The 27,828-nt window shown below is 41.8% G+C and overlaps 1 protein-coding gene across 3 annotated transcripts; it reads right to left on the bottom strand.

The window, feature by feature from the left end:
• Positions 1-665: 665 nt before the first annotated feature.
• Positions 666-24,035, bottom strand: LOC110524406 (leucine-rich repeat-containing protein 24). 3 transcript variants are annotated; one of them, XM_036978158.1, is made up of 9 exons: positions 23,642-24,035; positions 23,273-23,496; positions 22,848-22,965; positions 22,710-22,746; positions 10,867-10,957; positions 4,272-4,445; positions 3,826-4,104; positions 3,456-3,624; positions 666-3,252 (listed from the first exon to the last, which is right to left on the bottom strand). In XM_036978158.1, the coding sequence occupies exons 6-9, from the start codon at positions 4,422-4,424 to the stop codon at positions 2,114-2,116; spliced, it is 1,740 nt and encodes a 579-aa protein (XP_036834053.1). In that variant the 5' UTR covers positions 4,425-4,445; positions 10,867-10,957; positions 22,710-22,746; positions 22,848-22,965; positions 23,273-23,496; positions 23,642-24,035; the 3' UTR covers positions 666-2,113. The 3 variants fall into 3 exon arrangements, with proteins under 3 accessions (XP_036834053.1, XP_036834054.1, XP_021459680.2); XM_036978159.1 differs by having other exon boundaries at positions 23,273-24,035; XM_021604005.2 differs by lacking the exons at positions 10,867-10,957; positions 22,710-22,746; positions 22,848-22,965; positions 23,273-23,496; positions 23,642-24,035 and adding an exon at positions 6,989-7,615.
• Positions 24,036-27,828: the final 3,793 nt, after the last annotated feature.

The following is a 27,828-nucleotide window of genomic DNA, read 5'->3' as shown; positions in this document are numbered from 1 at the left end:
CTTCCTTGCTGAGTGGCCTTTCAGGTTATGTCGATATAGGACTCGTTTTACTGTGGATATAAATACTTTTGTACCTGTTTCCTCCAGCATCTTCACAAGGTCCTTTGCTGTTGTTCTGGGATTGATTTGCACTTTTCGCACCAAAGTACGTTTATCTCTAGGAGACAAAATGCGTCTCCTTCCTGAGAGGTATGACGGCTGCGTGGTCCCATGGTGTTTATACTTGCGTACTATTGTTTGTACAGATTAACGTGGTACCTTCAGGTGTTTGGCAATTGCTCCCAAGGATGAACCAGACTTGTGGAAGTCTACAGTTTTTTTCTGAGGTCTTGGCTGATTTCTTTTGATTTTCCCATGATATCAAGCAAAGAGGCACTGAGTTTCGAAGGTAGGCCTTGCAATATATCCACAGGTACACCTCCAATTGACTTGAATGATTTCAATTAGCCTATCAGAAGTTTCTAAAGCCATGTCATCATTTTCTGGAATTGTCCAAGCTGTTTAAAGGCACAGTCAACTTAGTGCATGTAAACTTCTGACCCACTGAAATTGTGATACAGTTAATTATAAGTGAAATAATCTGTCTGTAAACAATTGTTGGAAAAATTACTTGTGTCATGCACAAAGTAGATGTCCTCACCGACTTCCCAAAACTATAGTTTGTTAACAAGAAATTTGTGGAGTGGTTGAAAAACAAGTTTTAATGACTCCAACCTAAGTGTATGTAAACTTACGACTTCAACTGTATGTCAATACAAACCACAAATAAATAATTTTAAAATAAAAGTATTCAAAATATCTGAAATTAAACTAAAAGCTTGAAATGCAGTTTTACAGTGACAATCTGGGTAGGACAATAGAGTGTTTTAATTCTAGACTGTATTGCTTTTATCACTGTTCCGCCTCAAACACAACAATGTCCAGCATCCAATGGGATACCAGACTCTTTCCCTGTAGCCTACAGCTGTTGGGGGAAGCTTGCGCTGGGGTCCACTGCACTTCCTCTTTCAAACAAATACCTTTCAACATCTGAATGGCAAAAACACAGTTTGAATGAGGGCTAATATTGTTGTGGATTTGGTAGTTCCTGGTGGAATTTCAGAAAATAGTCCCAACTGAGTGACATACAACAATGCACTGCAAATATGTATGCAGCATATGTCACACACCAAAACCTACTGTAATCTTGTGCTGGACCACAGACATTTTACCAGATTCCATTGAAACCAATACATATGCTGAGGTATACTGCAAACACAGTAAGCTAAAGGCTATTGAAACACTTGATCATGAGAAAAACACACACATTGAATCACATTAGGTTTACCTTGTTTGGTAAACTAAAAAACATGTTGAGGTACAAGCGACAAAAATATTCCCATAAAGCTAAGCCCAACAGTACTTTCATATATTTCAAAAATTATTATTTTAAAGTTAAAGGAGATGACTGATTTATGGTACTGCCTGCAAATGTAATACATCTCCTTATCTTCAATTCATGCATATGTGCATATAGTCACCAACCTAATGAAATTAACTGAACCTGAAGGGGAGAGAGCCTGTTTTACTGACTGTATACCGTTGTTTGATTGATGAAATCTTTGGAAGTAACTTGCTGTAGGATGGAGGGATTCGGGTTGGTCAGCAGTATTCTGCCACAAAGTACTCCTTTCTTATAGACTTATGATACACCTTTCTCTTACATTTCTAAACCTCTCAGAGTCCAACCAGGTGAGCCTGTTTAGGCCCCTATTTCAGTTAACTTTTTATAAACAGCAGAAGTGTCACAATAAAGGTCTCTCCACCATACATTACTCAGTCCACTGAAATGGTTCTCCATACTTACTATAGTAGCTACAGTATATGTTCAAGCTGGACAAAGGACTAATTTTCTCATATCACATTAAGGTATAGTACAGTGGGGGTTTTGGTTGAGGGAGGCATGTCTCCTGCCATGTCTTTATATCGTACTGCTGCTCAAACTTGTCACTCTGGAGCAAGAGCAATCAGGATTTATGATTCATCTGAACCCTCATTGCAGTCTGGAGGTTTGGTCACCAAGTGACATTAAGTACTCTGGACTAGCTCATTGTGAACGTCGTCCTAGGGGCCTTCAGCAGTGGATCTCATATGCAATTTGTGAGTCGAGGAACAAGCCTGTGTGATTCAGAAACAAGCCCTCCGACTCGGCTGTCACCGGCTCTGCCTCCCCGCCCTCCCCTGCCATCCTTCTCATTGTCCGTATATCCGGCTCTATCTGGGGCTTTGTGGGAGACAGTGCTTCCTGCTGTTGGTACCCCAGAGTGGTGGTAGTGGCTGTGGTGGAAGGTGGGAGGACGGGTTTAGCCCGGTTCAGAACATACATCTCGTGCCCGCGCTCATCCCGATACTCCTCCAGCTGGGCAAAGGTTGTTGGTCCGTCCGAGTAATCATTGACATACAGGATGCTTTCCTCCTTGTCATCTGTGTCCTTCTGCCGATGGCGTTGTCGGCTGTAGATCATAGCCACCAGGAGAAGAGCTGTGAGGGCCAGCAGGGAGATCCCTATGGCGATGGCAGTCTGAGTAGCAGCTCCCAGTGCGCTGAAGGCCATGCTGCCAAGGGCGTACAAGGGCTCTCGACTCACATCTGACGACGTCGGCCGATTGGAGCGCAGACGAGGCCAGGATGGAGCGTAGGAGGCAGGGGACCAACTGGACGAGGACGAAGAGTTGATTGCGAGCTGAAAGGTCACACGGGCCACCCCTCCAGCGTTCCAGGCTTCGCACTCATACAGCCCGGCATGAGCCACTGTCACGTTGCTAAGGAACAGCATCCCACTGCCAGTGTCTGGATCGAAGCGCTCCCCATCCTCCTTCTGGAGTCTCACTCGTCCTGCAGCTGGATGTATTGCATCCTCAGCCCCCACAGTCCCTACACCGCCCAGGTCCTGCACCAGCCCCCGGGGGGAGAGCTGCACCTTACCCTGGGAAGCCTTCCTCCAGGTGACCTGCGGCCGGGGGTAACCAGATGCATGGCAGGAGACGCGCATGCTCTCCCCTAGGCGCACGGCCAGGCGGCGGGGTTCCAGCTGAACCAGAGGGGGGATGCACACCAGGCTGTTAAGAGGCACCTCCACCAGGCTGAGGTGGGAGAGGCGGGGTGGCTCAGAACAGACAAGGCGCCGCTCGGCCGAGCTCAGCAGGCGCTGGCCCTCCTCATCGATCCAGCTGCGCAGCCAGTGCAGGGCACAGTCGCAACGCCAAGGATTGTCTACAGTAGGAAATTATAATTTGACGGGGGGGTGTGGCAAAGTCAACAAAGGGGAATGGAAAAGATGCAACACAACATTGAGACAATTAAGACAAAACATTTGAAAGAGGTAATTATATTTGAAGAACAAGGTCAATATATTTAATGTAGGCTTCTTTTTTGGTCCCACAGCCCTACCCCAAATCCTGTCCTTTGGCCCTCACCTGTGACACGCAGCACCTGCAGGCTGACGAGGGGCCGCAGGGTGGCAGGGCCGATGGTGTGCAGGTTATTCCGGCTGAGGTCAAGCAGGGCCAGAGAGGACAGACCAACTAGAGCTTGGTCTCCCAGAATCTCAATGCTATTCTGCTGCAGGTGAAGCTCTTGAAGACGCTATGGAAGCAGGGATTGTAATCAGTATTAGGAATGAATAGTGACATAATGTAGAGGAAGTGGTTTAAGTTGAAGCGTTGATTGTTGTGGTGGAACTCTAGATGATTATCAGGACAAACAGTATGTTTACAAGGGAGGAGGGGAACACTAGCATTAGTTTGACAAAACATTAACTGAGTTACTGATAATAAGGGGACTGACCTGTAGGCCTCTGAAGGTATAGTCCTGTAGGCGAGTGATGTCATTTCCTGCCAGGTAGAGGATGCGGAGGTGCTCCAGGCCCCTGAACATGTCTGCTGTGACCAGGTGGATGCGGTTCCCGTTGAGGGCCAGCTCCAGAAGCTGACCCTGGCTCTGGAAGGCCCCGGGTTCCAGTGCTGAGATACTGTTGTTCTGCAGGTACAGGTAGTGCAGACGGCCCAGCTGGGAGAGGTCTGACAGACGGATCTGCCCGATAGCATTGTCCTGAAGGAAGATGGTCTAATTGGAATAGATGGGCATAATTAACAATAAGCATAACTCCATATGTAAACTCTAACAAGAGTAGGTACGCCTGAGTGAGTGTATGGATGATTCAAGCATGGCTATATTGTGTGGTGGGTGGTATCTGGGAAACAGACAAGTAGACATATTGAGTCAATGCTAACCTGTGTAGAAGCTGGGACGTGTGAGGGGATGTCCCGGAGGCCCGTAGAGCCACACTCCACAGTCAGGCTGTAGCAGCGACATCCCACTGGACAGCCAATGGATGGGAGAGCATGGAGAGATAATATCAGGATAGCCAGAAGAGAGAAGGCCATCGCACCAATAGGACAGAGATCCTAGAAAGAGAGACAGACAGATTGAGGAAAGAGAAATGGAGGTTTAAGCAGTGTTTCCCAACTCCATTCCTCCAGTATCTCTAACAGTACACATTTTTGTTAAAGCCTCAGACAAACACACCTGATTCGACTCATATAGGGCTTGATGATAAGTTGACAAGTTGAATCAGGTGTGTTTGTCCGGGGCTTCAATAAAAATTGGTACTGTTGGGGGTACTGGTGGGGGTACTGGTGGACTGGAGTTGGGACATTGGTTTAGAGAGGGCAGGGTAAAACTGGTTAAAGTAACAAAGAAATATATAATTTTGTTGACAATATCCCAATCTGGTCATTTGTATATGTCATTGTGAACTCAAAGGGGACAGACTTGCGAACATAAGCAACCATTTAAATGCAAACAGTTTCTCCTGCTCAAAATATGTATCAGCCAATTTAAATCGTTGATTTACTTGCACGTGGCAGAATGCAAAATTGTAGCCGGTCCAGTCAGATAAAATGGCACGTTAGCCCTATGCTATGTGGTTACACTTACATTTATCCTTACAACATTTTATAGGCTATGCATTATGATAATCATCCACTTTGTCACATGCGTTCTGAATTGAGCAAACCGATGGTTAAAGTGCACTATTGATTTATTATTTGTTAATAGTGGATGATAGTTTATTAATAGTGCACTATTTTGATTTACTATTTATTGCCTACCTCCCTACTCTTCTACATTTGCACACACTGCACATAGATTTTTCTATTTTACTTTTCTATTGTGTTATTGACTGTACGTTTGTTTATGTGTAACTCTGTGTTGTTGTTTTTGTCGCACTGCTTTGCTTTATCTTGGCCAGGTTGCAGTTGTAAATGAAAACTTGTTCTCAACTGGCCTACCTGGTTAAATAAAGGTGAAATAAAAAATTAAATAAATAAACATGGATGTGTGTGAAACAGATAAACAAAAACGTTGGATTTTGTCAAGTATAAAAATGTTGTCTAACGCTGGTAGTAGTTAGTAGCCTAGTCAAGGATGCATCAATGCAATATTTACAGACAACGTTTTGTTACAGACCAATGGAACAAAAGCAATCCTTGAATTTGTTAGCTTAAAATGTTCCTATAGTGGCCCAGGTTGACCTATTTTAAGAAATGCCATTGGTTGGTGGATACAAAGTCTAAGATCTTTGATAGGCTGATGGAGAATTGGTTCCAGGATATAATCACTGCCACCCGGTGAGGTTAGCAAATGGCTAACTTGTGCCATGTTATCTGATGGGACCAGCTACAATTTAGTGTTCCGTCATGTGCAAGTAAATCAACAATTTCAATTAGCTGATACGCATTTTGAGCGGAAAAACTGGGCCCCAAAATGTTCTGCCCGAGCGCATAAACAAAATGCAAGTGTCAGCACTCATGTTACATGCTGACACAATACAGTGTCATGTAGAATCAGATCAGAAAAAAGGGCAGTTTATTACATGGCTGTTGCTTTCTATGATATTAATCCAGGTTGCTTCTGGGCTGACTTCTCCAGACTGTCAATAATAAAAGTTGGTATTTTTTAAATGATTACTCTATCAATTAATGTATTTTCTATGCATCTTACATGTAAGGCATGCTATACTTGTATGTTGCTTCGGATGATGACTGTAAAAAAAACATGTCACAAACGAATTGGAGGGAAATTAACTGTGCCACTTCAGTAGGCTAATTAAGCAAAGGGTCACTTAATTTTCACAAACTGATTAGGCACGCTAAAACAATATTGAGGAGTCTTTATTAGGAAGATTCCATTGCCTGTTCTCCAAACATAAGCTGCTGCTGCAGGCAGCTGTGGAAGTACAGGCTTGTGTTGAAAAGATAAGCACAACATTTCCTTGGAGAAGATGAGGTCAACTCAAGACAGTGACCAGGCAGTGAGCATCTTGCTCTAATAAGCCTGACATCTAGCCAGGGCCTGGAGGCATTCAATGAGGAGCGGTGATGTAGCTCCAGGGGAATAGGCTATGCAGCATCCATGGTGGTATTGATATGTTTTGTAAAAGAAGCATATCATGGCCATGCCTCGAAGATCTGATGCTCCTGACTTCATAGCACTGATTGCATATGAGAGGCCTTTTGGGGGTTGTAGCCCATTGTAACTGCAATAAGTCAGAGGATGAGAATATGCCAAAAATGAATCATAGCAAATATTCAGCAGATGATAATTATTTATATCTAGGCCTAGACAGATGGCTACACAACCACCACTTGCAACTAATTTATGATAATATGAACACTAATAATGTTGTTACTAGGCCTACTGCTAATAAGTAATAATATATAATGAATAATAGTCATGCGTTGTTATATCATAATTACTCATACGATTCCTCTTATTTATATTGTGTAGGCTGATAATTTAGCCTACAACAATACACTACCACATTAAATCAATATCTGATACAACCTACACTGTGATAAAAACGACTAAACATTAGAATACACACTGCCCAGTCCACAATATATCACCGTTTTTAAAAGAAAAAGAGGCACCATCGGTGGGCACATACCAGATAAGGATGTAGAGATGCGCTATACAATTACAATCGCCCAGATTTCGAATGGATCCGCACGGAAGAGCGCGTTATTATTTTGATGGGAATCACATATATATAATATATATCGTATATATTGGTAGATTAAAATCATATTCTAACGGGATCTCCTCGGTAAAAGACATATCCGACGTTTTGAACACATTGTCCAAGGCTACTGTCGAGCCATTATTATGGCACAGGGCCCCGCAAATAAATAGGCTAAAGAATAATAACCGATACGTGAAGGCTACAGTATACGGACACACTCCAAAATAGAAGCTTCAAGCCGACAGACTTGTATTCCAAAAAATTAAAAATTATTTTGATGAATCAGGATTTCTCCCTTTTCATCCTCTTGTCAACCTTCTTGCGCTCGTACGGTGTTGTCCAATTCACTACGTTCCTCGTCTCTAGCCCCTCCCTTTCTCTCTCAAATAGATCACTTAACAGCGTTACAGTTGAATTGTTAACACTTGCTTTGTTTCCTTCTTGCCTTTTGTTTTCTGTGATTTATTCCAGACGTTCCTATCAAATAAATAGCTTGGATACCACTTTCTATGCCTTGTTTCTAAATCACATACAAACCCGCGCAGGCTTACAGCGTTTCTCAAACTCGGTCCTCTGTCCACGTCCTGCACAGTTTAGTTGTTTTGCCCTAACACTACACAGCTGATTGAAATGATCAAAGACTGGTGATTCGCTGATTATTTGAATTAGCTGTGTAGTGCTAGGGCAAAAACCAGAGTTTTTTTCATTATGGTAACAGTGTCTTCATCACTAAAAACTTAATCCAAATTATTGCAATATAATAACAATATTACTATCTAATCAATTTTAACGAGGAGGGGAAGGAGGATTGTAACCATTAGGATTTAGGATAGTAGGTGGTAATCCATGACTGGATCCTTATATTCCTTCATGATAGACAAATACAATGAGTGCGTAATGTGATCAGTGATATTAACTAGTTTAAATGCATGAGGTGTTTCTCAATATAGGCCCATTTTGTGGCACAATGAGCTTATGTGACAAACACTGTGAGCTGGGATAAACACAACACAAATATCCCTGGATCCAAAGGCAAATTAGGTGGTGTCTTAGAGTTTCAGGATATTGAGACAAAAGGCCATTTTTAGGCATACGAAAAATGTCCACTACTGTATAGGGGACTGGGGTCACCTGCTGGTAAGATTGAGGAAGCTACCCAGATCAATAAAGGTGGTTGTGTTCTCGACAGGAGCGGGGCATCATGCAATGTAACACTGTGTTACTAGGACCTCTGCTGGCAGCTTCTTGTTGTTCAGGGATGAACACCATAATATATTTGATTTATAGTATATTATGTTCAATGTTTAATCCTAAAATTCTGACAATTTATTTGAGAAATTACATTAAAGATACACATCTCGTCCACAGACGGCTGTTCAACATGAACATATTGTTCTCCCACATAGTACACTTCAACCCAGATATACAGTACCAGTCAAAAGTTTAGACACACCTACTCATTCAAGTGTTTTTCTTTGTTTGTACTATTTTCTACATTGTAGAATAATAGTGAAGACATCAACACTATGAAATAACACATATGAAATCATGTAGTAACCAAAAAAAGTGTTAAACAAATCAAAATATATTTTATATTTGAGATTCTTCAAAGTAGCCACCCTTTCACTTGATGACAGCTTCTTGGCATTCTCTCAACCAGTTTCATGAGGTAGTCACCTGGAATGCATTTTAATTAAAAGGTGAGCTTTCTTAAAAGTTCATTTGTGGAATTTATTTCGTTCTTAATGCGTTTGAGCTAATCAGTTGTGTTGTGACAAGGTAAGGGTGGTATATAGAAGATAGCCCTATTTGGTAAAATACAAAGTCCATATTATGGCAAGAACAGATCGAATAAGCAAAGAGAAACAACAGTCCATCATTACTTTAAGACATGAAGGTCAGTCAATCCGCAATATTTCAAGAACCAGAGTTACCTCTGCTGCAGAGGATAAGTTCATTAGAGTTACCAGCCTCAGAAATTGCAGCCCAAATAAATGCTTCATAGAGTTCAAGTAACAGACACATCTCAACATCAGCTGTTCAGGGGAGATTGTGTCAATCAGGCCTTCATTTTAATTTAACCTTTAATTAGGCAAGTCAGTTAAGAACAAATTCTTACTTACAATGACGGCCTACGGCCTTCATGATCGAATTGCGGCAAAGAATCCACTACTAAGGGACACCAATAATAAGAAGAGACTTGCTTGTTTCAAGAACCACGAGCAATGGACTTTAGACCGGTGGAAATCTGTCCAAATGTGCGACTTTTGGTTTCAACCTCTGTGTCTTTGTGAGATGCGGAGTAGGTGAACAGATGATCTCCGCATGTGTGGTTCCCAATGTGAACCATTGAGGAAGAGGTGTGAGGGTGTGTGGGTGCATTGCTGGTGACACTGTCACTTCAGTGATCTATTTAGTATTCAAGGCACACTTAACCAGCATGGCTACCACAGCATTCTGCAGCAATACGCCATCCCATCTGGTTTGCGCTTAGTGGGACTATCATTTGATTTTCAACAGGACATTGACCCAACAAACCTCCAGGTTGAGTAAGGGCTATTTGACCAAGAAGGAGAGTGATGGAGTGCTGCATCAGATGACCTGGCCTTCATAATCACCTGACCTCAACCCAATTGGGGTGAGATGGTTTGGGATGAGTTGGACTGCAGAGTAAAGGAAAAGCAGCCAACAAGTGCTCAGCATATGTGGGAACTCCTTCAAAACTGTTGGAAAAGCATTCCAGTTGAAGCTGGTTGAGATAATGCCAAGAGTGTGCAAAGCTGTCATCAAGGCAAAGGGTGGCTACTTTGAAGAATCTCAAATATATTTCGATTTTTTAACACTTTTTTGATTACTACATGTCTTATTTCATAGTTTTGAAGTCTTCTTTAGATTGGAATAACACATTTTATTGGAACAGGAAGGTTAAATGTAAAGCCTTGATGAAATGTAGAAAAAGGAGGAAGGGAAATGCTGTTAAGGTACACAATAGTAGATTTTGGTAGACAGAAGGTGCTCTTTGGTAAAAGGGGTAAATTGGTCATCAAAAAGAAAGGAGGACCAAGGCACTTGGCACTTCATATAATTCATTAAAATGTCTTTATTTGTATGGCATGTTCAATGGAAACAAAGTTTAAAAACTCTGACGCGTTTCGGTTGCATGGCCTTCGTCAGGGAGTACAAAGAAATTATAATACAATGTCCTCTTTTGAACAGCTTTTTCCAATCATCCCTGATTTGAAGAGAGAGTGGTTACAGCATTCATTTGACAACACCTAGTAAGCAATATTATACACATTAAAAAGTTAAATACTGTAAATATGTAAAAAATGCAACTCCAAGCTCGAAGCATCAGAACCCTTAGAAAGGTAGTTCCAACCTTGAATATAACTGGGCAAAGTGCCAAGAATCAGAGAGCCATCTATAACATAGTACCCTAAAGCACAGCAAACATGTACAAGTCTAAACATAGCTGAGGGGAATAAAGCAAAAATGGCCACTAGATGACAGCAAATGGACCTATCACGACACTACAGGAAAGGTGAAAAATTCATATCTTCATTTAAACCAGGGTACTTAGTGCCCTGTAGTTTGTAAATCCATATCTTCATTTAAACCAGGGTACTTAGTGCCCTGTAGTTTGTAAATCCCAAAACTTTCCCTTTGGCTTACCTGTTTAAAAGACGGTCCCCTTTTCTAATTGAGGCCGGAACATGATCAATACCCATAGCTTGTTGGGAGGGAGGGTTGCCATGGTGTTAGGACTTGTAGTGCCTTGCCATGGGGTAGTCTTCATTGCCTACCTATATGGCGTACTTGTGTTCTGCTAAGCGGTCTTGAAGGCGTCTCTTTGACCGTCCAATGTAGAACACCTTGCACTGTGGACATTCCAATCTGTAGATGACATGAGTGGTTTTGCAGTTAACGAAATTATTGATGTGATACTCCATTTTACAAGCAGTGATAACAAAAAATATTTTCTGTGCAATATTTCTGCAATGGTTGCATTTAAAAGAACCCCTGGGTTTGTGGTCTAGCCAAGTTTTTTGAGAGTCACCAGGAAGATGGCTGTGAACTAATTTGTCATTTAGAATAGGACATCTCTTAAAGCGTATGACTGGTGGCTCTGGGAAGTCAGCGTATCACTTTGGATTGTTCCCCAATTATTTTAAATTATTATTTTAATGTTCCCTGCTTCAGTGCTATATTTCGTAACAAAGTACACTCTCTCTGATGCACCACGTGGCATTCCCCTTTGCAACAAGTTCTCTCTGTCAAGTCATCTGGCTCTTATACCTGCACCTTTCAGGACCTGAGCGCTCTAGCCCCGATTCAAGAAGCGATTCTCCAATTCAGCAGATTTGACACTGTAATCTGTTTCCTGATCGCAAATTCTGCGGACTCTTTGGAATTGGCCATATGGAATGTTCTCTTTAAGCCTTTTGGGGTGAAAACTGTCTTCCCTCAGAATGGTTTTCCCATCTGTAGTCTTCCTAAAGATTAATGTGTGCAAACTACCTTTGTCATTTTTACTGATGTCAATGTTATCCTTTCTGTACTCCATAGTTAGTTTGATGTTAGGGTTAATGCTGTTAAGGTATTGGTGGAAGGAAATATGTTAATCTTCTGAGCCAGATCAGAACAGGCAAACATCATCAATATAGCGTCCTCACCATATAATCCGGTCAAAGATCTGGTTTTTAGAAGGATCCAAAATGAAGTCATTTTCCCATTTACCTAAGTACAAGCCAGGAAGGGCTTGTAGCAAGCTTCCATGGCACATTCTTTGACTTGTTTAAATATACATTCCTGAAAAAGATGTTATTATTAAGAGTCTATTCAGTCAGTGAGACAATAAATTCTGTAGGAGGCATCTCAGTTTCAGGTCAGGTACTCAAGAAATGGTGCATAGCTGCCAATCCTTGTTCATGCTCAATGGCGGTGTATAGAGACTCCACATCCATGGTGACCAAAAAGGAAGCTGTACCTATATTGTTGAATTCCGTAATGTTGTTCAACACATCTGTGGTATCTTGAAGATAGGCTGGGAGTGACTGCAGAAAAAGCTTAATGAAGTAATCAATGTACTTGGAGATGGGTTCTGTCAGACTTTCATTACAACTAATGACTGGTCTGCCTGGGTGGTTTTCAAGATTCATGTGGACTTTTGGAAGAAGATAAAAAGAAGCCATATGCGGACTGTCATTGAAAATACATTTGAACTCATTGTCTGAAATGTAAACATTCTCTTTAGCTTCTGTGAGGATCCCTTTCAATTCAGTTTTTAGGTCCTCTGTAGGGTTGAAGGTAAGAGATTGGTAGAATTCATCATTGTCTAATTGACGGTAGGCTTCTGTCAAATATTTGTCTTTACTCCACACCACTGTAGCACCACCTTTGTCTGCTTTTGTAACCACAATCCGTCCATTTTTGTACATTGATTCAACTGCATCCCTCTCTGTCTTAGAAGGTAACGTCGTGTTTGGTTAGAGTCCATTTTACCCTTAATAAACAGATTCTCCTTATCAAAATTCACCTTCTTGACAAGTGTATTTAGTGTGGCATTCTGGACAATGGGACAAAAGGTGGACTTGGGCTTAGAAGGTGTTTTTGAGGGCACAGAAACTGCCTGACCTGAAACACCGGTGTCTGTAGTTGGAGAGATGTTTTGTCTGTACCAAGCCTTCAGATGTAGATTCCTATAGAAACTAAATAGGTCAATCTTTGTATTGAATTCATTAGTTGAGTATGTGGGGGCAAAGGACAGTCCTTTAGACAAGACCCTTACACAATCATCAGAAAGGGGTTCTCCAGAAATGTTGATCACAGCCTTGTTCTGGTCCTGCTCCATGTGGTTGGAGAGTCTTGATTTCTACCTCCCCCTTCAGCGTTGGCCTCTTCCGCATCCTCTCCCTCTCCTATTGGGGAACCTGCATGGCTCCTCTTCCTGGTCTAAAAATTATTGGGAGGAGCCTGCCTCTGACTGTCTGGTGTGACCCTCATTGTCACTGCTCGTAAAGTTGAAAGAAACAGATCTAGGCTTCCTCCTCTGCCGATGTGATTCTGAATTCTTGTGGGTTGGTTTTCTCCAGGCAAAGACCTTACCATCTCTATAATCTTCTTCATCTCTTCAAATTTTCCTTAGCTTGTCTTGCTTCAATGTCAGAGTGAATGTGTCTATTTTCTCTTTCAAAATCTCATCAAATTGTGATTTTTTAGAATTGCCACTGTGTTCTGTGATTTTCCTTTTCACTTCTTAAATTTCGGTTTGGACTACTTGTCTGTCCTTTTTAGCTTCCTCTATTAGAAGTAGCATTAGGTCAAATGAACACTTGTTGAGAACAGCCTCTCATGTATCTCTAAATTCAGTTTTACCTTGTGCTCCATTAGCTGGAAAATTCCTAATGCGGAGTTCTCGGGATTAGGCCTTTCCTCCAATAGTCAGACAAGGTGATAGAATTGAGGTCAAGTTTGGTGTCTTTCTCCATAAGGTGTTGCAAGCCTCTGTAAGCCTTGTTCAAGTCCGTTCCAGTATTCTCTGTGGCTGTCATTTCATCTAGCAATGAGGTTGTGGTAATAATGATTTTAATAATCCTTCATGGGAATAGGAACATCTTGTAGCCTCTTGGTTAAAATCCATAGTATGAGTTGTAAAATGTCCCCAAAACACAGAAAAAAATACTGTGGAGCTGCTTCCTCTAAGCACTACCCATGTGCTGTGATTAACTTGTAGAAAATGGGAAGCGCTGCTAAGGTACACAATAGTAGATTTTGGTAGACAGGAGCTGCTCTTTGGTAAAAGGGGTAAATTGGTCATCAAAAAGAAAGGAGGACCAAGGCACTTCATATAATTAATTAAAATGTCTCTATTTGTATGGCATGTTCAATGGAAACAAAGTTTAAAAACTCTGATGCATTTCGGCTGCTTGGCCTTCGTCAAAGAGTACAAATAAATGACAATACAATGTCCTCTTTTGAACAGCTTTTTCCAATCATCCCTGATTTGAAGAGGGAGTGGTTACAGCATTCATTTGACAACATCTAGTAACCAATACTATACACATTAACCTGTTAGATCTCTAGGGGCGCTATTTCATTTTTGGATAAAAAACGTTTCCGTTTTAAGCGCAATATTTTGTCACGAAAAGATGCTCGACTATGCATATTCTTGACAGTTTTGGAAAGAAAACACTCTGAAGTTTCAGAATCTGCAAAGATTTTGTCTGTAAGTGCCCCAGAACTCATTCTACAGGCGAAACCAAGATGATGCATCACCCAGGAATTAGCAGAATTTCTGAAGCTCTGTTTTCCATTGTCTCCTTATATGGCTGTGATTGCGCAAGGAATGAGCCTACACTTTCTGTCGTTCGCCCAAGGTCTTAGCAGCATTGTGACGTATTTGTAGGCAAATCATTGGAAGATTGACCATAAGAGACTACATTTTCCAAGTGTCCGCCTGGTGTCCTGCGTGGAATTCGGTGCGCAATTGCCAGCTGCTCGTACTTTTCCATTTGATATAGGGGAGAAACCATGTGTCCAAGAACGATGTATCAATGAAGAGATATGTGAAAAACACCTTGATGATTGATTCTAAACAACGTTTGCCATGTTTTCAGTCGATATTATGGAGTTAATTTGGAAAAAAGTTCGCGTTTTGAGGACTGAATTTTCAGATTTTTTTTGTTAGCCAAATGTGATGTATAAAACGGAGCTATTTCTAATACACAAAGAATCTTTTTGGAAAAACTGAGCATCTGCTATCTAACTGAGAGTATCCTCATTGAAAACATCAGAAGTTCTTCAAAGGTAAATTATTTTATTTGAAGGCTTTTATGTTTTTGTTGAAATGTTGCGTGCTGGATGCTAACGCTAATGCTAACGCTAAATGCTAACGCTAAATGCTAACGCTAGCTAGCTACTTTTACACAAATGATTGTTTTCCTATGGTTGAGAAGCATATTTTGAAAATCTGAGATGACAGTGTTGTTTACAAAAGGCTAAGCTTGAGAGATGGCATATTTATTTCATTTCATTTGCGATTTTCATGAATAGTTAACGTTGTGTTATGCTAATGAGCTTGCTGATAGATTTACACAATCCTGGATACAGGGGTTTTTTCATAGCTAAACGTGACGCAGAAAACGGAGCGATTTGTCCTAAACAAATAATCTTTCAGGAAAAACTGAACATTTGCTATCTGAGAGTCTCCTCATTGAAAACATCTGAAGTTCTTCAAAGGTAAATGATTTTATTTGAATGCTTTTCTGTTTTTTTGTGTAAATGTTGCCAGCTGAATGCTAATGCTAAATGCTACGTTAGCCATCAATACTGTTACACAAATGCTTGTTTTGCAATGGTTGAGAAGCATATTTTGAAAATCTGAGATGACAGTGTTGTTAACAAAAGGCTAAGCTTGAGAGCTAGCATATTTATTTCATTTCATTTGCGATTTTCATGAATAGTTAACGTTGCGTTATGGTAATGAGCTTGAGTCTGTATTCACGATCCCGGATCCGGGATGGGGAGATCAGAAAGGTTAAAAAGTTAAATACTGTAAATATGTTATAAAAAATGCTCCAAGTTTGATGAAATGTGTTTACAAAGTTAGCTTTCCGATGCACAGGGACTATGGTGATCAGCTTGAAACGGTGGCATTACAGATTCAGTCAGGAAGAGGTTGAAAATGTCAGTGAAGACACTTGCCAGTTGGTCCGTGCATGCGCTGAGTACACATCCTGGTAATCCGTCTGGCCCCGCAGCCTTGTGAATATTGACCTGTTTAAAGGTCTTGCTTACATCGGCTATGGAGAGCGGGATCAAACAGTCATCCGGAACAGCTGGTGCTCTCATACATACTTCAGTGTTGCTTGCCTCGAAGTGAGCATAAAAGGTATTTAGGCCGTCTGGTAGGCTCGCATCACTGGGCAGCTCGCGGCTGGGTGTCCCTTTGTAGTTTGCAAGCCCTGCCACATCCGACGAGTGTCAGAGCCACTGTAGTATGATTCAATCTTAGTCCTCTATTGACGCTTTTCCTGTTTGACGGTTCATCTGAGGACATAGCGGGATTTCTTATAACTGTCTGGATTAGTGTCCCCAGCTCTTGCCTTTAGCTTGGTGGGGATGTTGCCTGTAATCCATGGCAGCCGACCACCCTGCATCATTACATCAATTTATATCAATTCACTGCAACGATAAGTCACATTTATCCAGCTCGACTGCTTTACGGCACAGACAAGGCAAAGAAATCGCAAAATTTCTCTCGAGCAGGTGGATCTAAATACCTAACTTTCATAGTTCTATGATAAATAATGCGACCTACACACTTACTTAAATCTAAAATAAGTAAAGAAGTAATTTTGTGTGGAAGTCAAACATTTGTTTTACGTCGGAGGCAGACACATTGCCAATGCTCAGAATGACAAAATCGAGACCTTTACATATACAGCCCTTCTCCCCTTGTCTATAGGAGTGACGCATGCTGTTTAACTGTCCCAAATGTTGATTTAAACATTCACAAATTTAACAGATTGACTAATGACATGATATCTTTGGTAAAGTAGTAAAGAAGGTGAAATATTTTGGGTAGATGTTCCTAAAAAGATGCTAACTACAGTATATATGGACATAATATAAAATATGAAAATGCTTATTCATTCGCCATTTAGTTTTTTTAAAATCACATCATATTTTTTTGTTTTACTATACTTTTATTGTGTACTAGATCATATGGGTTGAAAAGTTCATTTTTTCTCAGACATATATAAACTATTCCAGGTTTAAGCCAAAGGCCATAGCTTTGCAGTGGAGGTGACACTACCACCTCAATAAAATATTGCCCTCTTGCTAGATTGATTACTAAAGCCTTAGCGAAACAGTACAAAATGGCTAGCAAAAACAGTGCAAAACGGCTGTCAGCTCAACTTTAATATTATATATTTTTTTAAAGATTATGTAAAAAAGTAAAAAAGACGATGAACATTTATCTTTTCATTAGTTTATCATACTGCCGTCATCAAAATGTAATGAATTGTAAACATTTTTAAAATGGACATACATCCATAAATTATTCACACAATTTAAAAGACCATTTCATAGAGCCGTGGTTCCCAACCTTTTTCGGTTACTGTACCACCAACTGAATTTTGCTCTGTCCAGAGTACCCCTGAAGTGCCCCCTCATGTACATTTTACCAGTAGGCCTATGATCTCATGAGTCTTCTCAAGTACCCCCTGTGGATAGGTCAAGTACCCCCAGGTGTCCGAGTACCCCTGGTTGGGAACCACTGTCATAGAGAATGTTACAAACTGGACTATATGTAGGAACCTCCTTTGAAGAGATGGTGATTGGGTCTAAAATAGGTTTTTGGCGTTTGGTAGTCTGAATTCAGTGTCCTTGTCTTTAACTGTCATTTCCCGCACTCCAACTCATTTTCTCAGCCTTAGAAGCATCTGCATTCACCAAATGTTGTGGGGTTATCCTTAGACATATTCTTCATACCTATACATAGGGAATTGTTAATATTTTGTCAAATTTTTCTTGATGACATGTTCTTCAAAAGAATTCACCAAAAATGCATTTTACTTTCTTTAGTATTTTAGATAGAAAGATGAAAAAAGTATTAATCTACAATTGGCTGTGTGTAAATCCGGTCCTAGAGTCTTTTACAAAATCAAAACTAAATATTTAGGCTGACTTCATCCAGTGTCCAGAAAAATGTGCATATTAATGAGACATCAAATAATTTGCATATTTCAATAGAATATTTCAGAATAATTGTAAAACAAAAAAGTATTATATTTGTGTGTACATTTAACTTGTAAAAGTTTTTTGTGATATTAAGGAACAAAAATACCCCATGTCACACCCTGATCTTTTTTCACCTGTCTTGTGCTTGTCTCCACCCCCCTCCAGGTGTCGTCCATTTCCCCATTATCCCTGTGTTTTCTGTTTGTCTGTTGGCAGTTCGTCTTGTCTCGTCAAGCCTACCAGCGTTTTTTCCCCCATACTCCTGTTCTCTCTAGTCCCTGTTTTCTAGTTCTTCTGGTTTTGACCATCCTGCTTGCCCTGACCCTGAGCCTGCCTGCCGTTCTGTACCTTTCTGACTCTGGCCTAGATTACTGACCTCTGTCTGACCCCAAGCCTCCCTTCCATTCTGTACATTACTGACTCTGCCCTGGATTACGGACCTCTGCCTGCCCTTGACCTGCCTTTTGGCTGCCCCCTGTTTGGTCAATAAACATCTGTGATTCGAACGGTCTGCATCTGGGTTTTATCCCGAGTCGTGATAGTATGAACTGGCTCTGACTGACCCAGCAGACTCGGACCAGCTCCATAACGTCGTCTCCTCCCAAGGAGCCACCATTGGGAGGAGTTTCAAGGTTTTCTGGAAGGATTCCAGAACTTGGCGGAATGCCACGACCATGTTTTCCATACATTACTGGAGCAAGTCCATTAGAAAGCCAACCACTACCGTAACCTCCAAGCCTCTCAGTAACCCAGCCCTCAGCAGCGCCCTAGCCCACCCCGGCTTCCCGAGATCCCCGTTTACCTCCTCCGGAAGACTCAGGGACCTGTCGGACGTTTCTCTCCAAGTTCTCCCTCATCTTTGAGCTACAACCCTCATCTTTTCCCTCAAACCACTCGAAGTTAGCGTACCTTATAACACTATAACACATGTCCGAGAGGGCTCTCGCCTGGGCTACGGCATTGTGGGTGCAACAAGCCACCGTATGTTTCAATCTGGAGGAGTTCATGGAGAGTGTTTGATTCTCTGTTGTCAGAGAGAGACTACTCCCGCTGTGCCAAGACTCCCGTAGTGTGGCAGACTATGCAGTCAATTTCTGCACGTCGGCAGCCGAGAGTGCCAGGAACCCGGAAGCCCTGTTTGACACATTCCTTTATGGGTTATCAGAAGAGGTGAAAGATGAGCTCGCAGCCATGAGCTGTCCATCGACCTTGACTCTTTCATTGCCTTGACCATTTAGATCGTTGGGCGACTACGGGAACGTTGGAGGGAGAAGAGGTCTGTTCTCACTCCCCTTTGCTCGTCAATGGATCCCACCTCGCCTCCGAGGAATCCTGGAAGTCCTTGGCAGCTACATTGATGAGAGAATCCGAGATTACCCGAGTTCCTGCGGGAATCAACAAGGTCTGCCGACTCGCCCACTACGGAGCCTATGCAACTTGGCAGAGGTAGATTATCTCCTGCAGAACAGTTACACAGACTGAACACCAAGAGATGTCTGTATTGGGGGACTGCAGGTCACTACATTTCTACCCGTCTTGTAAAAAGACCAGGCTCATCAGGAAGTGTGAGTATGCTGATGGGCATTACCAATGTCCAGTCTCCCCTTACTCGTTCCTCACTCCATGCCACCCTGCTGTGGGGATACGGATACCAGAAGGCGATGAGTGGAAGACTGCCTTTAGCTCCAATACCTGGTGATGCCATTCGGACTGACCAACACTCCTGCTGTGTTCCAGGCCCTGGTTAACAACGTTCTTCGTGACATGTTGAGCCGGTTCAAGAACTTGTCCTCCATATCTGGCAAGTCCTCCAGCTTCTTCTGGAGAACCAGCTGTTTGTCAAAGCAGAGAAATGCGAATACCATCCCTCCACCATCTCCTTCTTGGAATACATCACAGCTGTAGGCAACAAACAGATGGATCCTGGAAAGGTGAGAGCAGTGATGGATTGGCCACAACCCACCTCCTGATTGCAACTGTAAAGCTTCATGGGGTTTCCAGCTGTAAAGCTTCCTGGTCTTCATCACTGGTCTCCCTCCATCTGAAGGCAACACCGCTATCCTTACGGTGGTGTACAGGTTTTCCAAACCCGCCCATTTCCCCAAGCTCCTCTCATCCCAGCTCATGGCGCAGCACGTCTTCCGGATCCATGGACTTCCGGTGGACATGGTCTCTGACCGTGGTCCTCAGTTCTCGTCCTGGTTCTGGAAGACATTCTGCACACTCATTGGGTCGTCGGTCAGTCTGTCCTCCGGGTTTCACCCCCAGTCTATTGGCCAGTCAGAGCGAACCAATCAGGACCTGGAGACAACTCTTTGCTGCCTGGTCTCTGCCAACCCTACCACATGGAGCCTGCAACTCGTGTGGGTGGAATACACCCGCAACAGCCTCCCCTGCTCAGCCACTGGTCGCTCACCTTTTGAGTGTTCGATAAATTATCAACACCCGCTCTTCCCTGAGCAAGAGGTCAGCATCCCCCTGCCCAGATGCCGCTGTATCTGGAAGAGAGCCCGGTCTGCTCTTCTCAATACCACCTCCAGGTATCGACGGCAGTCGGCTTGCCACCGGACCCCGGTTCCCCGTTATCGTCTCGGGCAGAGGGTATGGCTGTCCACTCGGTATCTGCCCCTCCTGGTGGAGGCCCGCAAACTTTCCCCCCGTTTTACCGGACCTTTCCCCATCTAAGATCATTAGCCCCTATGCTGTTCATCTTCTGTTGCCCCCGCACCCTCCATATAAATCTCACTTTTCATGTATCAAGGAACTTTGATATATGAAAAAGACAGTTAGGAAATCATTACTCTAGTATAGAGCACAAATCCTTAATGTTGTATTTGCTCCAAGCATTGTGTAAGTTGTGCATTCAAGTCTCATATATAATGTATTACTCACTAGTTATTATTCTGAATCATTTATTAATTTTGAATCCTAAACATTTATAGAATTCTGAGTTCATAGAAAATGTATTATTAAAGAGAGGTTATTTATTATTAAAGAGAGAAATGAACAAACAATTGTGTACATGACATACAGACACTGCGAGAGTCCATCAAGCATTAGGTTTTAGACATTAATTTACACTGTATTGTGGCATAGCATGAAGCTTCATTATTGACTGCATATTTGGCAAAAGACTTTGAGGTATATATATATATTAGAGAAAGCTTTAGATGTCTTAAAGAAATATATACTTTTTTGCTTTGTTCCCAAACTCAACATGGATCAATGAGGGCTATACTGTACACCAGTAGTGTCAAACTCATTCCATGGAGGGCCTAGTGTCTGCACATCTTTGTTTTTTCTGTCTATTAAGCCCTAGACAACCAGGTATGGGGAGTTCCTTACTAATTAGTGCCCTTAATTAATCAAGTACAAGGGAGGAGCGAAAACTCGCAGACACTAGGTTCTCCGTGGAATGAGTTTGACACCTGTGCTGTGCTGCTTGAGGCTCTCATTCACACCACTGTTCACTCTGTTTGCTACAAATATAGGTAACTTGTCAATGATCTTAAAAGCGTGTCTTGGAACTAGAGGTCGACCGATTATGATTTTTTCAACGCCGATACCGATTATTGGCGGACCAAAAAAGCCGATACCGATTAATCGGCCGATTAAAAAAATATACTTGTAATAATGACAATTACAACAATACTGAATGAACACTTAATATAATACATCAATAAAATCAATTTAGCCTCAAGTAAATAATGAAACATGTTCAATTGGGTTTAAATAATGCAAAAACAAAGTGTTGGAGAAGAAAGTAAAAGTGCAATATGTGCTATGTAAGAAAGCTAACGTTTCAGTTCCTTGCTCAGAACATGAGAACATATGAAAGCTGGTGGTTCTTTTTAACATGAGTCTTCAATATTCCCAGGTAAGAAGTTTTAGTTATTATAGGAATTATAGGACTATTTCATTAACCTTTGACTATTGGATGTTCTTACAGGCACTTTAGTATTGCCAGTGTAACAGTATAGCTTCCTTCCCTCTAGTTAGCACGCGCTAACTAGCTAGCCATTTTACTTCGGTTACACCAGCCTCATCTCGGGAGTTGATAGGGTTGAAGTCATAAATAGCGCAATGCTTGAGGCACAACGAAGAGCTGCTGGCAAAACTCACGAAAGTGCTGTTTGAATGAATGTTTACGTGCCTGCTTCTGCCTACCACCGCTCAGTCAGACGCTTGTATGCTCAGTCAGATTGTTTGCAACGCAGGACACGCTAGATAATATCTAGTAATATCAACCATGTGTAGTTAACTAGTGATTATGATTGATTGTTTTTTATAAGATAAGTTTAATGCTAGCTAGCAATTTACCTTGGCTTACTGCATTCGCGTAACAGTCATTCACCTTGTGGAGTGCAACGAGAAAGAGGCAGGTCGTTATTGCGTTGGACTAGTTAACTGTAAGGTTGCAAGATTGGATCCCCCGAGCTGACAATGTGAAAATCTGTCGTTCTGCCCCTGAACAAGGCAGTTAACCCACCATTCCTAGGCCGTCATTGAAAATAAGAATGTGTTCTTAATTAACTGACTTGCCTAGTTAAATAAAGGTATAAAAAATATTTGTATTTTTTTAAATACCGATTTCCGATTATGAAAACGGCCCCAATTAATCGGCCATTCTGATTAATCGGTGGACCTCTACTTGGAACGCATTTCTTCCACATGCTTTTGTGTTCATGTAGTTCATAGTAATCTGATAATTGACTGTAAATATGACCTGATCTGAACTTGATGAACTGTAAAATAATATGCACAGGGTTCTCAAACTGTAGCACAACCTTACTGTCTATCAAATGTGGCATTATAGCAGGTAGTGTTAGGGTTTTCATAGTGCTTGGAAGGGTTATTTTTGTCCAGGATAATAAGGCATACACCCAGCAGAAGTACTGACCACTGAAACAGGCCATCTTGTTGCAGCCACCATTCTTCTGTAATGAGAGGATACACACTGGTCAGGAGGATGAAGTCAAGCCATGAATACCATACAATGTCAAAGTTACAATAGGCTGGTTATAGGGCTCAGGCTTACCTGTATGTTGGCACAGCAGGATGAGCATTTTTTGCTGTTCTGACCCAAAAGCAGTTTTCCAGGAACTTTCTCTCCTGACTGCCTGAGGCATAGTCTTGCCATAGGCCCTGGAGCCCAGCTATAAGCACAGACAAAAATAGACACAAATACAGAAAATGAACAGTGGTTACTGAGTATTGGCGTTCCAGACTACAGACAGAGCTAAACATTTGAGATGTTAAATGCCATGACAAAGCTTAGAAGCACAGCAATTCAAATACAGTAATTCTGTTTATAATTTCTTTAAGCCACATTGAAAAATTCTCTTCTAAGTTACATTCCACAATCATATACTTTCATTGGAGAGTTTCACACAGCACCAAGGCTCTGAGAGTGTGATTGTTCAACAGACGTTCATGTGGTTCATTTGGTTGTATATAACTTACACTGAATGGTTCTCTTACACTCTGCCAGAGGTAAGGATGACTCAGCAGCTGAGTTAGAGCCTGAGGTCAGGAGTGCCCTCAGTTGACAGTTGGAGAAGCCGTGGTAGGTCCTAAGACAGATAGGTCTTGCGAGGGCAGTACATCACATCAGCCATGCAGTCCAGAGTGGACTGGAGCAAGAGGCGGTCGAAACGGGTGAACTGCTCCCCAACCAACTGCTTCACCTTAAACAGGTCATTCTCTGGGTTTAGTTTCCACATAGTGTAGAATAGCAGTTTCACACAGGTTGACTTCAGATATTCACTGAGGAAACTGTATTTCTACTTTCAGCTCTAGAATAAACATCTGTTCACTGCAGTTTTTCATTACCTGTGAGGGTGTAGCTGTGGAGCTGCGCTAAGGCTCTTGAAAGGTAAGACCACGGACTTTCCCGTCTCTGATCTGGACCGTGAAAAGTATACTCCAACATGCATTAGTTTCAGTAAACATGGCCCCAGTCTCTGAACTGACTACAGTCTTACTTACTCATGAAGTGTCACGGTCAATGGAAGGAGTGGACCAAGGTGCAGCGTGGTGAGCGTACATGTTCTTTAATTAACAAAAGACGCCGAACAGAACAAAACAATACACACTACAAAACAAAACCGTGACGCTTAAGGCTAAGTGCCAGAAAGAAAGACAACTTCCCACAAACACTGGTGAGAAAAAGGGTACCTAAGTATGGTTCCCAATCAGAGACAACGACAGACAGCTGTCCCTGATTGAGAACCATACCCGGCCAAAACATAGAGATAGAAAATCATAGAAACACAAACATAGAAATGCCCATCCCAACTCACGCCCTGACCAAACCAAAATAGAGACATAAAAAGGATCTCCAAGGTCAGTGCGTGACATGAAGCAGATCCCACAATCATGTAAGCCTGTCCCTCAAACACTCTCTGCCTCTGTCTCTCATCATAGTCCAGCAGATACACCAGGATGTCCATGTCTGTGGCCAACTTTGAGAGGGCCCTGGGGTCAGAGGCTCCAACTTCACTGCCCTCTGTAGCCCTCTGGGAGTCTCCAGCCTCACTGCCCTCTGCAGGCCCCTCTGCGTCTCTGTCCTCAGAAAAGCAGTGAAAGTTACTGGACCCAGTAGAAGAGGACCACGCTGACCACTATGTCCTGCCATATCTAATCCAAACACCTGCACACTGCTATGAGCTGAGATACATTGGTCAATGATTACTACACATACAATGATATCTAAAACTCAATACACTTCACAATATTGAAAACATTATTGATAATTTACTCACAAAAGGCTTTAATACACATACACTATATATACAAAAGTAAGTGGACACCCCTTCAAATGAGTGGATTTGTTTATTTCAGCCACACCCATTGGTGACTTGTGTATAAAATTGAGCACACAGCCATGGAATCTCCATAGACAAACATTGGCAGTAAAATGGCCTTACTGAAGAGCATACTGTAGTGACTTTCAACATAAAGTAAGCGTGGAAGAGGTATTTTTTTATTGTTGTCTATCAACAATGACAAGCCACCCATGTCTGACAACTTGGATGGAAAATTAGTGAGGATAATAGCGAATGATATTGCCACTCCTATTTGCCATATATTAAATTTAAGCCTACTAGAAAGGGTGTGCCCTCAGGCCTGGAGGGAAGCAAAAGTTATTTTCCTACCTAGGGATAGTAAAGCCCTCTTTACTGGGTCAAATAGCCTACCAATCAGCCTGTTACCAACCTTTTGTAAATTTTTTGAGAAAATAGTGTTTGACCAGATACAATGCTATTTTACAGTAAACAAATTAACAGACTTTCAGCATGCTTATAGGGAAGGACATTCAACAAGCATAGCAGTTACACAAATGACTGCTGATTGGCTGAGAGAAATTGATTATAAAAGATTGTGGGGGCTGTTTTGTTAGACTTCAGTGCCTTTTGACATGATCGATAATAGTCTGTTGCTGGAAAAACATATGTGTTATTGCTTTACATCCCCTGCTATATTGTGGATAAAGAGTTACCTGTCTAACACAGAACACAGAGGGTGTTCGTTATTGGAAGCCTCTCCAACAAAATCCAGGTAGAATCAGGAATTCCCCAGGGCAGCTGTCTAGGGCGCCTTCCTTTTTTCAATCTTTACCAACGACAATCCACTAGCTTTGAGTAAAGCCAGTGTATTTATGTATACGGATGACTCAACACTATACACCTCAGCTACCATAGTGACTGAAATGACTGCAACACTTAACAAACAGCTGCAGTTAGTTTCAGAATGGGTAGCAAGGAATAAGTTAGTCCTAAATATTTCAAAATTAAAAGCATTGTATTTGGGGAAAATCATTCACTAAACCCTAAACCTCAACCAAATTTTGCAATGAATAATGTGGTAATTGAGCAAGTTGAGGTGACTAAACTGCATGGAGTAACCCTTGATTGTAAACTGTCATGGTCAAACCATATTGAGACAACAAATCAAAATCAAATCATATCATATTTATTTATATAGCCCTTTGTACATCAGCTGATATCTCAAAGTGCTGTCCAGAAACCCAGCCTAAAACCCCAAACAGCAAGCAATGCAAGTGTAGAAGCACGGTGGCTAGGAAAAACTCCCTAGAAAGGCCAAAATCTAGGAAGAAACCTAGAGAGGAACCAGGCTATGAGGAGTGGCCAGTCCTCTTCTGGCTGTGCCGGGTGGAGATTATAACAGAACATGGCCAAGATGTTCAAATGTTCATAAATGACCAGCATGGTCAAATAATAATAATCACAGTAGTTGTCGAGGGTGCAGCAAGTCAGCACCTCAGGAGTAAATGTCAGTTGGCTTTTCATAGAAGATCATTCAGAGTATCTCTACCACTCGTGCTGTCTCCAGAGAGTTGAAAACAGCAGGTCTGGGACAGGTAGCACGTCCCAAAAGTAGCTAAGATGGGGAGAAGTCTGTCAATAATAAAGCGCTGCTCTGCATTCTTAACTTAGGGCTGAGATCCCGCTAACGGGATCGATATGACAACAGCCAGTGAAAGTGCAGGGCGCCAAATTCAAAACAACCAGAAATCCCATATTTAAAATTCCTTAAACATACAAGTATTTCACACCATTTTAAAGATACACTTCTTGTTAATCCCACCACCGTGTCCGATTTCAAATAGGCTTTACGGCAAAAGCACCCAATACGATTATGTTAGGTCAGAGCCAAGTCACAGAAAAACACAGCCATTTTTCCAGCCAAAGAGAGGAGTCACAAAAATCAGAAATAGAGATAGAATGAATCACTAACCTTTGATGAACTTCATCAGATGACACTCATAGGACTTCATGTTACACAATACATGTACAGTGGGGAGAACAAGTATTTGATACACTGCTGATTTGGCAGGTTTTCCTACTTACAAAGCATGTAGAGGTCTGTCATTTTTATCATAGGTACACTTCAACTGTGAGAGACGGAATCTAAAACAAAAATCCAGAAAATCACATTGTATGATTTTTAATTAATTAATATGCATTTTATTTATTTATTTATTTAATATGCATGTCAATCTCTCCTGGCTCAAAGTGACTTCATCACTACTTGTATTTGTGAGAGGTGTTGACATGTTGAATGCACAAAGCTGTCTGTTTGAACTACTGGCACACAGCTCGGACTCCCATGCATACCCCACAAGACATGCCAGCAGTGGTCTCTTCACAGTCCCCAAGTCCAGAACAGACGTTGGGAGGCGCACAGTACTACATAGAACCATGACTACATGGAGGTCTATTCCACATCAAGTAACTCATGCAAGCAGTAAAATTAGATTAACAAACAAACAAAAATACACCTTATGGAACAGCGGGGACTGTGAAGCAACACAAACATAGGCACAGACACATGCATACAAACACAAGATAACATACGCAGTTTACACACACGTACACATGGATTGTGTGTTGTGGATTTGTGGTAGTAGAGTAAAGTTCTGAGGGAACACACTTAATATGTTGTGAAATCTGTTGTGAATGTATTGTAATGTTTATTTTATTTTATAACGGCCTTAAGGAAGAGTAGCTGCTGCATTGGTAGTAGCTAATGGGGAGCCATAATAAATACAAAAACAAACATGACACCGTTACAGGATGCCACCTTTCCAAAAGGTCAGTCTGTCAAATTTCTGTTCTGCTAGAGCTGCGCCAGTCAACTGTAAATGCTGTTATTGTTAAGTGGTAAAATCTAGGAGCAACAACGGCTCAGCCGCGAAGTGGTAGGCTACACAAGCTCACAGAACGGGACCACAGAGTGCTGAAGCGCGTAGCGTGTAAAAATCATCTGTCCTCGGTTGCAACACTCACTACCGAGTTCCAAACTGCCTCTGGAAGTAACTTCAGCAAAGGAACAGCATTGGGAGCTTCATGAAATGGGTTTCCATGACCGAGCAGTCACACTCAAGCCTAATTTCACCATCGGCTGCGTCGGCTGGAGTGTTGTAAAGCTCCCTGCCATTGGACTATGGAGCCTTGGAAATGTGTTCTTTGGAGTGATGAATCATACTTCACCAT

This window comes from Oncorhynchus mykiss, chromosome 5 (assembly GCF_013265735.2).
Source record: "Oncorhynchus mykiss isolate Arlee chromosome 5, USDA_OmykA_1.1, whole genome shotgun sequence".
NCBI classification, from domain to species: domain Eukaryota; kingdom Metazoa; phylum Chordata; class Actinopteri; order Salmoniformes; family Salmonidae; genus Oncorhynchus; species Oncorhynchus mykiss.
The sequence above is the reverse complement of the archived record's forward strand: the minus strand, read 5'-3'. Positions and strand labels throughout refer to the sequence as shown.